Source organism: Peromyscus californicus, unplaced genomic scaffold, assembly GCF_007827085.1.
Source record: "Peromyscus californicus insignis strain IS unplaced genomic scaffold, ASM782708v3 Scaffold_10__1_contigs__length_136768540, whole genome shotgun sequence".
NCBI classification, from domain to species: domain Eukaryota; kingdom Metazoa; phylum Chordata; class Mammalia; order Rodentia; family Cricetidae; genus Peromyscus; species Peromyscus californicus.
The window spans coordinates 56776880-56789393 of NW_026294391.1; the positions used below are offsets into that span (position 1 = coordinate 56776880).

Sequence of the window (12514 nt, forward strand, 5' to 3'; positions counted from 1 at the left end):
TTGCCTGTCTTCTCCTTTCCCTCTCACTCTTCACACAGGACAGAGCGAGCAGTTAGGGTACAAAGAGCAGATGCCTGTTCTTCTGACTCTTTTTTCCTTCAGGATCGTAAGTTGTTATCCACATATTAAAGCCCGACTTGAAATATCAGGCCTGGTCAATTTGAAATATACAGAAAGATAATTTGGATAATGAAGATAAGAAGTCTGGGCAAAATATCTGCTATCACCAGGAAGAATGTGGGTGCTGAACTACCTCTTGACCATGTCTTAAAATCTTTTATGTGCTGTGTCCCACATGAAGGCAGGAGTTGAATCCCAGGCATTGTTTAAGCTAAGATATGTGATTCAAAAAGATGTGTGTTCCTAACACAAATTGGTGTAAGAAAAGTTTATAAACATTTTCAGATAGCGTTTAAGGAACAAACAAACGAGGTCTGTTGAGATGGCCCAGCAGGTAAAAATGCTTGTCACCAAGCCTGACTCCTGCTGCAACTTGTCTTCTGACCTCTGCACATGTGCTTTGACAGCAGATGTACTGCTGTAGCAGCTGTGTGTGTGGACACACACACTCACACAACAAATGAGTTGTAAAAAAAAGGGGGCTTTTTATAGTAAGGAGTAACTGTAGCAGGAAAGTAAAATAAGCCTAGACCAGTCTGTCTAGGACAGAAAAATTGGACTGGGCAGTGAAAAGAGCTTTGTTAGGAAAAGATTATGAAGCCAGCCTAAACAACTTCGTTTCTCCCTACCCCTAACCCCCACTAACAGTGTGTAATTATGTAAAACTTCTGAAGGAAACATGGCTCTGGCTACTTACACATCTTATGTTCTTTGTTTTTTTTTTGAGACAGAGTTTCTCTGTGTAGCTTTGCACCTTTCCTGGAACTCACTTTGGAGACCAGGCTGGCCTCGAACTCACAGAGATCCTCCTGCCTCTGCCTCCCAAGTGCTGGGATTAAAGGCGTGCGCCACCACCGCCCGGCCTTACACATCTTATGTGTGCATGTATCTCTCTAACTTTATTGCTCCTGGGACTTGAGAGAGGATTTCAAAATGTCATTGTATCCTCATCTAGTATAGGGGTTAGTAGTTTGCTGGCATTTTAGGAAGGCTGACTAGAAATGAAAATGAAGTGAAAGGGAGAAAGACTAGGCTGATGAAGATGCAATTGGGGAAATTATTGCCGTGTTTTTTGACATGAGGTAATATTGGTGTGGATGTGGTTTTTAAAAAAATGAAGTAACCGATTCCCAATAATATCCGAGTTGGTGATACATGGGATATGAAGGAGTGAGAGGAGCTGACAGTGATTTGAAGTTTTGAGACTGTGAGGGTAGAGCTGTTAATAGAAATGAACAGTAGTGAGGAGAATTGGTATTGGTGGAGGGAAGCAAGAGGAATTTGATTTCTAATGTACTGATTCCAAAGGATAAGTAGTCAGCAACTAGAAACAGAGGAGAGATTAAGAGTCACAGATCCAGATTAAGCCTACTAAGGCTAGCAGGAACCTCATGAATAATCTAGTCCTATCAGCCCCACCCCAAAGCTCCAAGAGACTTGGACTTGTGTAAGTTCCCCCAGGCAGTTAAAGTGCCGTGCCCCAAACTTGATTTGGGTGGCTTCCTAAGCCAGGGAAAACTGCCATGCTGTTTCCTCTAGGAGAACATGGAGTATGAAATGGGTTGGAGGTACAGGAAGGAACACGGAGTCATGTGGAGGAGAAAACAGCAAAGAGAAATGCCATAGCAATTTATGTTGTACTTGATCTCCTTTGGAGCAAAGGTTGACTTTCACTTGGGACTCCCTAGAAGCCAGCTACCTTCCAAGACTTAGAGACCTTCTCTAACGCTCCAGCATTATCTTGTACCCTTTTTTCTCAACTTCATAGGGAAGATTAGAGATCTTGGCTCTCAGCCATCATCATACAATTCCCTGTTAAAAGTCCTCATTTTCACAGCCCCTGTATATGATGATATTCTCCTGGAACAGGAAGGCATTTTCCACTCCCTAATTCATGTATTTCTCTTCAAACATTAGAAGAATGAATCAAGGAAGCTTTTTTTCTTTTGAAATTAGATTGTGGGACTCACGGAGAAGACTGTGCTAGTTGCCTCGGACACTGTTTCCTGTCTAGAGCAGGGTAATAACTCCAGGACTGTGGCCTCCACAGCTATGAATTCCCAGTCATCTCGATCTCATGCCATCTTTACAATCTCCATAGAACAAAGGAAGAAAAACGACAAGTAAGTTAGAGCATCGCAGTTGTGCTGTGAAAGCTGAATGCCAGGTGGCTGTTTCAGTTGACTTGACATTCAGACTTTATAATGATGAACATTAATGACCTCTGGAACTACTTTTACTGTCTTGAAAGAAATGAAATGAGAGTTAGCCTATCAGCGTTGATAGCTCGGCTACTTTCAAACTTCTGTATTGTTTTCACCGTGTCTTCCTGTTATCACAGAAACAGCAGTTTTCGTTCCAAGCTGCATCTTGTAGACCTTGCTGGATCAGAAAGACAGAAGAAAACCAAGGCTGAAGGAGATCGTCTGAAAGAGGGTGAGACAATTAAGGTCATGGCTCTCGATGAAAACATGCATGCTTTTGTTGGTATTTTGAAGGGACTATTTCAGTTCTCCTTCTAAATATCTACAGTTCAAATTTGAGATTACTTTTACAAATAGTGAACAATGATTTTTTTCCCCTTGTACCGATTCACAAACTCAGGTATGAAATTTGAATCTCCCTTGGTTTGATTTTATCTGGTCCAGTAAAATTTAGTTTTATCTCCACTCACATATAATTAAAATATTCCTCTTCCAATTCTGTTGTTCCAAGTACCTGCTGTCCCTTGAAGATGTTGTCATGTGTAAACCTTATCAGCATGGTCTCCATATCTTTGTTCAAGTTGTTGGGTAGAGAAGTGGGAAAGTTGATGCTATTGGAAACCATCTAGTGTGACAAAAACCCAGGAATATGCATGAACTATTTCTTTGGCATGTGTCTTTCATTTCTGAATGAGTTTTGTACGTGCTCTGGTTTTATAGTCACACTTTGGGTTTTAGCCTTTGTAATATAATTGTGAAGGTTCTCATACCTTCCTGTTCTTTTTTTAGCTGTTTAGTTCTGAGTTGTTTTCTTTGGGAGATTTACATAATTGAGATCTAACTCAGCATATTATATTTAAAATTGTACATGTCAGTGGATTTAGTATATCACAGAGTAGTGCAGACATCACAACAGCCTCATCTCAGAATGTTTTATTACCTCAAAGAGAAGCACCAGAACCTATTAGTATCCATCCCCAATTCCCATCTATCTCTAGATGAAATACAGGACCTTTGTGACTGACTTCTTAGTGTCAGATTTATTTGCAAGATAAGCTCATGTAGCATGTTAATCAATACTTCATGGTTTTGTTTTGTTTTGTTTTGTTTTTTGGTTTTTCGAGACAGGGTTTCTCTGTGTAGTTTTGGTGCCTGTCCTGGATCTCGCTCTGTAGCCCAGGCTGGCCTCGAACTCGCAGAGATCCGCCTGGCTCTGCCTCCCAAGTGCTGGGATTAAAGGCATGCCCCACCACCGCCTGGCAATACTTCATTCTTTTTTATTGCTGAATAATATTCAGCTGTATGCATATACCACATTTTGTCCCTTCATCAATTATCCAATGTTGGCTGTTGTAAATATTATTCTCTAAGCCTCTCTAAATATATTTTTACACAGACAATTTGTTTTTGTTTTGAGATAGCATCTCTCTATTTCTGGCTCACCTGGAATTCACTATGTAGACCAGGCCAGGATCTCATAGGATCCATCTGCCTCTGCCTCCTAAGTACTGGAATTAAAGGTGTGCACCACTATGCCTGACCCCAGACAAACTTTTAAATATATCTTGATAATACGCATAGGAATGGGATTGCTGGATTATATGTTAACTCCATTTTAACTCTCTTTTTTGTAAAGTTATAAGTAGCATGCCCTACAATTCAATCCTTTTAAAAACATAAATGGATGAATTTTAGTTGTTCATAAGTTGTTTAACCATCACCAAAATAAATTTTAGAATATTTTTATTTTTCCCCCAAAGAAACTAATATTCATTCACAGCCACTCCTTATTACCTATCAATCCTCTCCCTCTACAAACTTGACTCTTGGAGCATTTCCTATAGAAGGAATTATGTAGTATGTGTCCAGTTTTCACGGACTGATTTTTTTTTGAGCCAGTGCTAGGGATTGAACCTAGGTTATTGTGCATGCTAATCCTGAGCTACAGCCTCAGCCCTTCATTGACTGTTTTTCTCAAAGCATGTTTTCATAGTTCATTCATATTGTAGCATGTATCAATGCTTCATTAATTTATGGAAAAGTAATATTTCACCTGTTTTATTGACGTAGTCATCCCTTGACAGATGTTTGTTTGTTTTTGGGTTTTGGGTTACTATGAATAATGCTGCTATGAATTTTTTTGTTTGGTTTTTTTTTCATGTAGCCCAGGCTGGCCTTGAACTTTTGATCTTCTCGCCTCTACCTCCCAAGTGCTGAGATTACAGGCATGTGTCACCATCTTGATTATGAATATTTGCACACAAGTTTTTCTTAAAGATATATGTTTTCATTTCTCTTTGGTATATATCTAAGAATAGAATTGCTGGCTTGGTACTTGCTATGTATACCAGGCTGACCTTGAATACACAGCAATCTACCTGTCTCTGCCCCCTGAGTGCTAGGATTAAAGACATGTGCCACCACACCAGTTATTTATGTCTTTTTAATTTTAGCCCTCCTAATAGGTATGAAATAGTATCTCATTGTGGTTTTCATCTATATTTAATTAAGGGCTAAGTATGTTGAACATTGTTTCACATACTCATAATTTGTATATCTTTTTGGGGAAAATGACTGTTTCTATCATATTTATGTCCAATTCATTTCAGTTAATTTTTGTATGTCATTTTAAGATTATTTATTCATTTCCAATCTTTTGCATGTGGATATCTAGATATCCAGTATCATTTGTTTGAAGACTATTCTTTTCCCACTGAATCTTGTTGATCCCCATGTAAAGAAGCAATTAGACTCTTCTGCAGATCTGTGTCTCTCTGTTTTCACTAGTACCTTCCTGACTTGATTAGTGTAGTTTTGTAGTAAATTTTGAAGTTGAGAAAAGTGATGCCTCTAACAGTTTTTTTTTCAAGACTATATTGGTTATTCAGGGTTCCTTAAATTTCCACGGCAATTTGAGGATCAGCCTGATTGATTTCTGCGAAGAAACCAACAGGAATTTTCATAGGTGTTGCATCCAATTAGCAGGTCTATGTGGAGAGCATCGCCACTTCAGCAGTGTTCAGTCTTACAGTCGTGAATGGTGTCTCTTTTTCTTTACTATCTTTTAATGAGCTTTACAGTTTTTGAAGTATTACTTTAATGCTTCTATTAATTTTATTTCTAAGTATTTTTTCAGCACTATTAAAATGGAGTTGTTTTCTTAATTTCATTTTAAAGTTGTTTATTGAGTTTTAATATAATTGATCATGTATCCATTGGCCTGCACAATTTATTGGTTCTAATAGTTTGGTTAGACCTTTCAGGATGTCTGTCTACAGGATTGTGTCATTTGTGAAGAGAGAATTTTGCTTCTTTCTTTCCAGCCTGGATGCTTTTATTTCTTTAGGGCTTTTTCTTTTCTGTGTACGTGTCCTTGCTTGAAGCTTCATTACATTATTTGATAGAAATAGTAAACGTGAATATTGTCATGTTCTTGTTCTTGAGAGAAAAAACACAACAGGTTTTTTCAAATGGAGGCGGAGTTTTCTGTCCTGACCGCCCGGTCCCAAATAAACACACAAAAGCTTATATTAATTACAAAATGCTCGACCGTTAGCTCAGGCTTATTATTAACCTGTTTCTATTCATCTATGTATTGCCATGTGGCTATGGCTTTACTGGTTCTGTGGCATCTTGCTTCTTGGGTGGCTGGCTCTCATCTCTCTTGACTCCGCCCTTCTTCATCCCAGTTCCCAGTTTGATTGTCCTGCCTAACTTTATCCTGCATTGCTATTGACCAAACAGCTTTATTATTAACCAATGAGAGTAATACATATTCACAGTGTACAGAAGGATCATCCCACAGCAGGTTTTTTTTTCCATGACTGTATGTTTGCTATGCATTTTTTCATAGAAGTCTCCATACATGTTGAAGAAGTACTATGTCTCGTTTGTTGAGCATTGCTTTTATTAGGTTTGGGTATTTGTCAAGTGCTTTTTCATAATCATTTTTGGTCACATTGTTTTTATGCTTTCATTTATTCCTTATTGTTGTTGTTTTCAGTTTTGTAAATTCCTTGAGTTAATTCTGTGTAGTTTCTCTTCTCTCTAGCTTGCCACCACAGAAGTTTCTGCTTACTTAGTTTAGTGATTAGCTAATTAGTCACAGATTTCCTTAAATGCTTGCACTTACAAATCTTCTATCATTTACCAAGGGCTTTGTGCGTGTAGGGGGCACACCTATACTCAGGCACTTTACAGCTCTGCTTTAGCATTCATTGCTTGAGCAAATCTCAAATCTTATATATGCTTTCCCCCAATTATTTGGCCTTTCTTTGGATATTTAGAATTGGCTACTGTTGGAGTGTTTCTTTTTTCCTCTTTTTAGGTTTATTATTATTATTATTATTATTTTAAAGATTTATTTATTTATTATGTATACAGTGTTCTATTTGCATGTGTCCTTGCAGGCCAGAAGAGGGCACCAGATCTCATTACAGGTGGTTGTAAGCCACCATTTGGTTGCTGGGAATTGAATTCAGGACCTCTGGAAGAACAGCTAGTGCTCTTAACCACTGAGCCATCTCTCCAGCCCTTTTTTTTTAATCATTTGTTTTTTCTTTTTTCTTTTTCTTTTTTTTTTTTTTTTTGGTTTTTCAAGACAGGGTTTCTCTGTGTAGTTCTGGTGCCTGTCTTGGATCTTGCTCTGTAGACCAGGCTGGCCTCGAACTCAGAGAGATCTGCCTGGCTCTGCCTCCTGAGTGCTGGGATTAAAGGCATGTGCCACCGCCGCCTGGAGTTTTATTTTTACAAATAAACATCATGTATGCTCAAGGTAGTATCATGTTTTGATAATATGAATTCATTGTGAAATTATTAACACAGTCAAACTAATTAATATATCCATTACTTCACAGTTGTTTTTGTCAGTGTTATCTGTGGAGAGACACCATGACTATGGCATCTCTTAGAAAAGAAAGCATTTAATTGGGGACTTGCTTACAGTTTTAAAGGCTTAGTCCATTCTCATCGTGGCAGAGAGCATGGTGGCAGCAGGCAGGTATGGTGCTAGAGAAGTAGCTGAGAGCTACGTTCTGATCTGCAAGCAGAAAGAGAGAGACTGAAACTGGGCCTGGCCTGGGCTTTTGAAACCTCAAAGACCCCCTGCCCAGTGACACACTTCCTCTAACAAGTAACACTTTTAATCCATTCAAATGTAAGGGATGATTAAAAATATTAACAAAGTAAAAAATGGGCTGAAACAAAAGAATTCTAAGTTCTAGGCAAGACCTTGAGACTGGGGCTGGAGAGATGTCTCAGCAGTTTAGAGAATTTGCTGCACAATCATGAGGACCACAGTTTGGATCCCAGCACTCTTTAACAAGTCAGACATCTTGCCAATACCCACAGCTCAGAATGGGGTGGAGACAGGAGCATCGTTGTGGCTTGTAGGCTTCCAGCCTAGTTGAGAAAACATGAATCCCAGGTTCAGGAGAGACCCTGCCTCAAAAGAATAGGCACAAAATGATGGAGGAAGACATCTGATGTCCTCTTCTGGCCTCCATGTTTACATGTGCACACATATAAATAATGAGTCATTAAAAAATAAGGCTGATTTTAGTTACTTTTGCCAAAGAAGAACACAGTTATACAAAATGTAGGAAAATAGAACCAAATGGAGATTATAGTAACAAAATAAGTCAGGCAGAAAGAAAAATATCATGTTTTCTCTCATTGTGGATCCTAGATTTTACATAGATACATAAAATCTTTTGAGTGAGTGAGTGTGTGTGTGTGTGTGTGTGTGTGTGTGTGTGTGTGCGCGCGCGCGCGCGCGCGCACAGGGGCTTTCATGTTAAAATTAGAACTATTCAATATATGAGCCCATAAGCGGCCATTCTTCTTCAAGCCACCACATTCTGCTCCCTGGACCCCATAGGCTTGTAGCCATATCATAATACAAAGATGCCTTCAGTCCAACTTCAATAGTCTCCATAGTCTATCAGTCTCAACACTGTTTAAAAGTTCGAAGTCTCTTCTGAGACTCATGGCAATCTCTTAAACTAACCCCCTGTAAAATCAAATTCAAAAAGCAGATCACATACTTCCAACATACAATGGCATATAACCATTCCAAAAAGGCAGAAAGGGAGCATAGTGAGGAAATATTGAACCAAAGCAAGACCAAAAACCATCAGGGCAAACTCAATTCTGCATTTCTGTGTGATGTCCAAACACTCCAGATCTCCAGCTCAGCTGTGTTGACTACAATACACTTGTCTTTCTTGGGCTGTTTCCACACCCCGTTAGCAGTTCTCCCCTCAGCAGATAACCCACAACTCTGGCGTCTCTAACATCTTGATCTCTAACATCTTCAAAGCTTCACTCAACGGCCTCTCCAGGCCTCCATGCAGGGAAAACCCTGAAACACACCTACCCTCAGTGGCTTTCCTTAGCCACAGATAGAGAGATCCCACAACTACCCAAAATATTATATGCAGCATTTCCATCCCACCCACAGATTTCCTTTCCCCATTCTACTTGAAGCAACCAATTGCTGTTTTCTGGCCCCATAGAGATTAATTTTACACATTCTTAAACTTCTTATTACTATGATGATGTAGTGTGTGTGTCACACACACCCAGCTTATTTCGCTCGATATATTGTTGAGATTTTTCATTTGCTTTGCAGTGCTGACGACTGAACCCATCCATGCCTGTGCACATGCTAGACAAGTGCTGTACTGCTGAGCTATGTTCTTCAGGCAGCATGAATGTTCTTGAAACTTATTCATCGTCTTGGCTTTGATTAGTGATTGTTTCTTTGTATTTCTGAATAATGTTCTAGCCTTTGATTATATGATGATTTGACTTCTGTTATGGTGTTGAATTATTTCAAATTTTAGCCATTATGAATAATGTTGTTCAGAACATTCACATGCCCTTTTGTGAACATGTTTTAATTTTTCTACAGGATATACTTACGAATTCAAGAGGCTAAATACATGCTTAAGTTGATAAGAAAATTATTAACAGTTCTCTAACGTACTTGGTGCCATTTTACATCTCCAGTGTGTGAGGGTTCCCACTTGTTCACATCTTCATAATTCAAATTGTTTCATACCATATTTTTGCTGAGATTTATAGTTCTTAATATTTTCTGGGTTCAAGTAGGAAGTATATAAATTGCAAATATTCTTTTCAAGATTGCAGTTTACCTGGGTTTTTTTTGTTTGTTTTGTTTTTAAGATAGGGTTTTGCTTTGGATCTCAGGCTGGCCTGAGCCTCATGATGTAACCTAAGGTAGCCTTGAGCTGTGGGTCTCTTGTCTTTGCTTCTGACTGCTAGATTATAGATGTGTACCATCACATCTGGTTCCTGACTATTTTGTTTTGCATTTACTTCTGTGTGTGTGTATGTATTTGTGTGTATGCGTATATTAGCAAGCACAAGCCACAATGAACATGTAGAGGTCAGAGGACAACTTGTAGGAATTGTTTCTCCTACTACGTGGGTTCTGGCAATCAAACTCAAATCATAAGGCTTAGTGGCAAGTGCCTTTACCTACCAAGCCATTTTATTGACCCATTAGACCTTTTTTTTTTTTTTTTTTGATTTTCAAGACAGGGTTTTTCTGTGTAGCTCTGGCTGTCCTGGAACTCTCTCTATAGACCAGGCTGTCCTCGAACTCTACCTGCCTCTCAAGTGCTGAGATTAAAGGTGTATACCACTACTTACCCCACCCTAGCCCTGGCTCCATCATACTCATTTTTTATTGAGAAAATATTTTATTATTATTATTATTTTAAAGATTTATTTATTATGTGCACAGAAGAGGGTGCCAGATCTCATTAGAGATGGTTGTGAGCCACCATGTGGGTGCTGGGAATTGAACTCCGGACCTCTGGAAGAACAGTTGGTGCTCTTAACCTCTGAGCCATCTCTCCAGGCCTATTATTATATTTTTATATCTTGACTACAGTGTCCCCTCCTTCCTCTCCTCCCAGTCCCTCCCCCCACCTCCCCTCTGACCCACATCTCCCTATCCATTCCTCCTCGCTTCCTCTTCAGAAAAGGGTAGGCTTCCCATGGATATCAACCAAACATGGCATATCAAGTTGCAGTAAGACTAGGTACCTCCTCTCATATTAAGGCTGGATGGTGCAGCCCAGTATGAGGAGTAGGGTCCCAAAGGCCAGCAAAAGAGTCAGAGACAGCCCCTGATCCACTGTTAGGAGTCCCACAAGAAGACCAAGCTATACAACTGTTACATATATGTAGAGGGCTTGGGTCAGTCCCATGCAGGCTCCCTGGTTGTTGGTTCAGTCTCCATGATCCCCTATGAGACCAGGTTAGTTGACTTTGTGGGTTTTCTTGTGATGTCCTTGACCCCCTCTGGCTCCCACAATCCTTCCTTCCCTTCTTCCACAGGATTCCCTGAGCTCAGCGTAATGTTTGGCTGTGGGTTTCTGCATCTGTTTCCATCAGTTGCTGGATGAAGCCTTTTTATGACAGTTGGGCTAGGCACCAATCTATGAGTATAGCAGACGATCATTAGGCATCATTACATTGACTTGTTTTTGTCAGTCATGTTTGGTTCTATCATAGGTCTCTCGGCCTGCCTCTGGGTCCTGGCCCTCCAGGCAGTGTCAGGGGTGGGCTCCCTCTCATGGTATGGGTCTCAAGCTGGACCAGTTATTGATTGGCCACTCCTACAATTTCTGTACCACTTTTACCGTAGCACATCTTATAGGCAGAATAAATTGTATGTGAGGGTTATGTAGTTGGGTTGGTGTGTCAGTCTCTCCACTGGAAATCTTGCCTGGTTACAGGAGATGGCCAGTTCAGGCTCTGTATTCCCCATTGCTAGGCGTGTTAGCTAGGGTCACCCTCCTAGATTCCTGGGAGTTCCCATTGTACTATGTTTCTAGCTTGTCCCCAAGATGACCCACCAATTCCAATTCCAATTGTCTTTCCCAGTACTCTCTACCTCCATTCCCCTTCCACCTGAGTCTTCCTGTTCCCACTCCCCCCACCCCCCTCCACCCATGTTGTCTATTCTATTTCCCCGACCCAGGAAGATTCATGCTCCACCCCGCTTGGGCCCTCCTTGTTACCTAGCCTATCTGGGTCTGTGGACTGTAGCCTGGTTATCCTTTTACTTTACAGCTAACATCCACTTGTGAATGAGTACATACCATGTTTGTCCTTCTGGGTCTGGGTTACCTCACTCAGGATGATTTTTTTAGTTCCATCCTTTTGCCTCCAAATTTCATGATGTCATTTTTTTTAACAGCTGAGTAATACTCCATTGTGCAAATGTACCACATTTTCTTTATCCATTCTTCAGTTGAGAAATATGTAGGTTGTTTCCAGTTCTGGCTATTACAAACAAAGCTGTTATGAACATAGTTGAGCAAGTGTCCTTGTGGTAGGATAGAGTGTCCTTTGGGTATATGCCCCAGAGTGATGATAGCTGGGTCATAAGGTAGACTGATTCCAAATTTTCTGAGGAACTCCCGTATTGATTTCCATAGTGGCTGTACAAGTTTGTACTTCCACCAACAATGGAGGAGTGTTCCCCTTGTCCCACATCCCTGCCAGCATGAGCCGTCACTTGTGTTTTTGATCTTAGCCATTCTGACAGGTGTAGGTGGAGTTTTCCTGTATCCCAGCAGTTGCTTCCAAATAACCACAGAGAAACTTATGTTAATTATAAATGCTCTGCAGACAGCTCGGGCTTATTACTAGCTAGCTCTTACAACTTAAATTAACCCATAATTCTTAACTAAGTTCTACCATGTGGCTCATGGCTTGTTACCTCATTTTGTACATGTCCTGCTTCCTCTACATCTGGATCTTGACTCCTGACTCTGCCCTTCTTCTTCCCAGTGTCCTTAGTCTGGTTTTCCTGCCTACCTTATCCTGTCCAGCTATTGGCCAGTCAGCTTCTTTTTTTTTTTTTTTTTTTTTTTGGTTTTTCGAGACAGGGTTTCTCTGTGTAGCTTTGCGCCTTTCCTGGAACTCACTTGGTAGTCCAGGCTGGCCTCGAACTCACAGAGATCCGCCTGGCTCTGCCTCCCAAGTGCTGGGATTAAAGGCGTGCGCCACCACCGCCCGGCTCCAGCTTCTTTATTAAACCAATCATAATGTAATTTACACAGTGTACAGAAAGGATTATTCCACAGCAGACAGGTATAAGATGGAATCATCAGCATTTCCCTGATGGCTAAGGATATTGACCATTTCTT

The 12514-nt window shown here is 40.3% G+C and overlaps 1 protein-coding gene across 2 annotated transcripts in view; it reads left to right on the forward strand.

Annotated features, from left to right (window-relative positions):
- Positions 1 to 12514, forward strand: part of Kif4a (kinesin family member 4A) — a 122397-nt gene that overhangs the window by 13953 nt on the left and 95930 nt on the right. For both annotated transcript variants that reach the window (XM_052733481.1, XM_052733491.1), the window contains 2 exons: positions 2077 to 2243; positions 2462 to 2556. In XM_052733481.1, coding sequence (XP_052589441.1) covers positions 2077 to 2243; positions 2462 to 2556 — 262 coding nt within the window. The remainder of the gene's footprint in view (positions 1 to 2076; positions 2244 to 2461; positions 2557 to 12514) is intronic.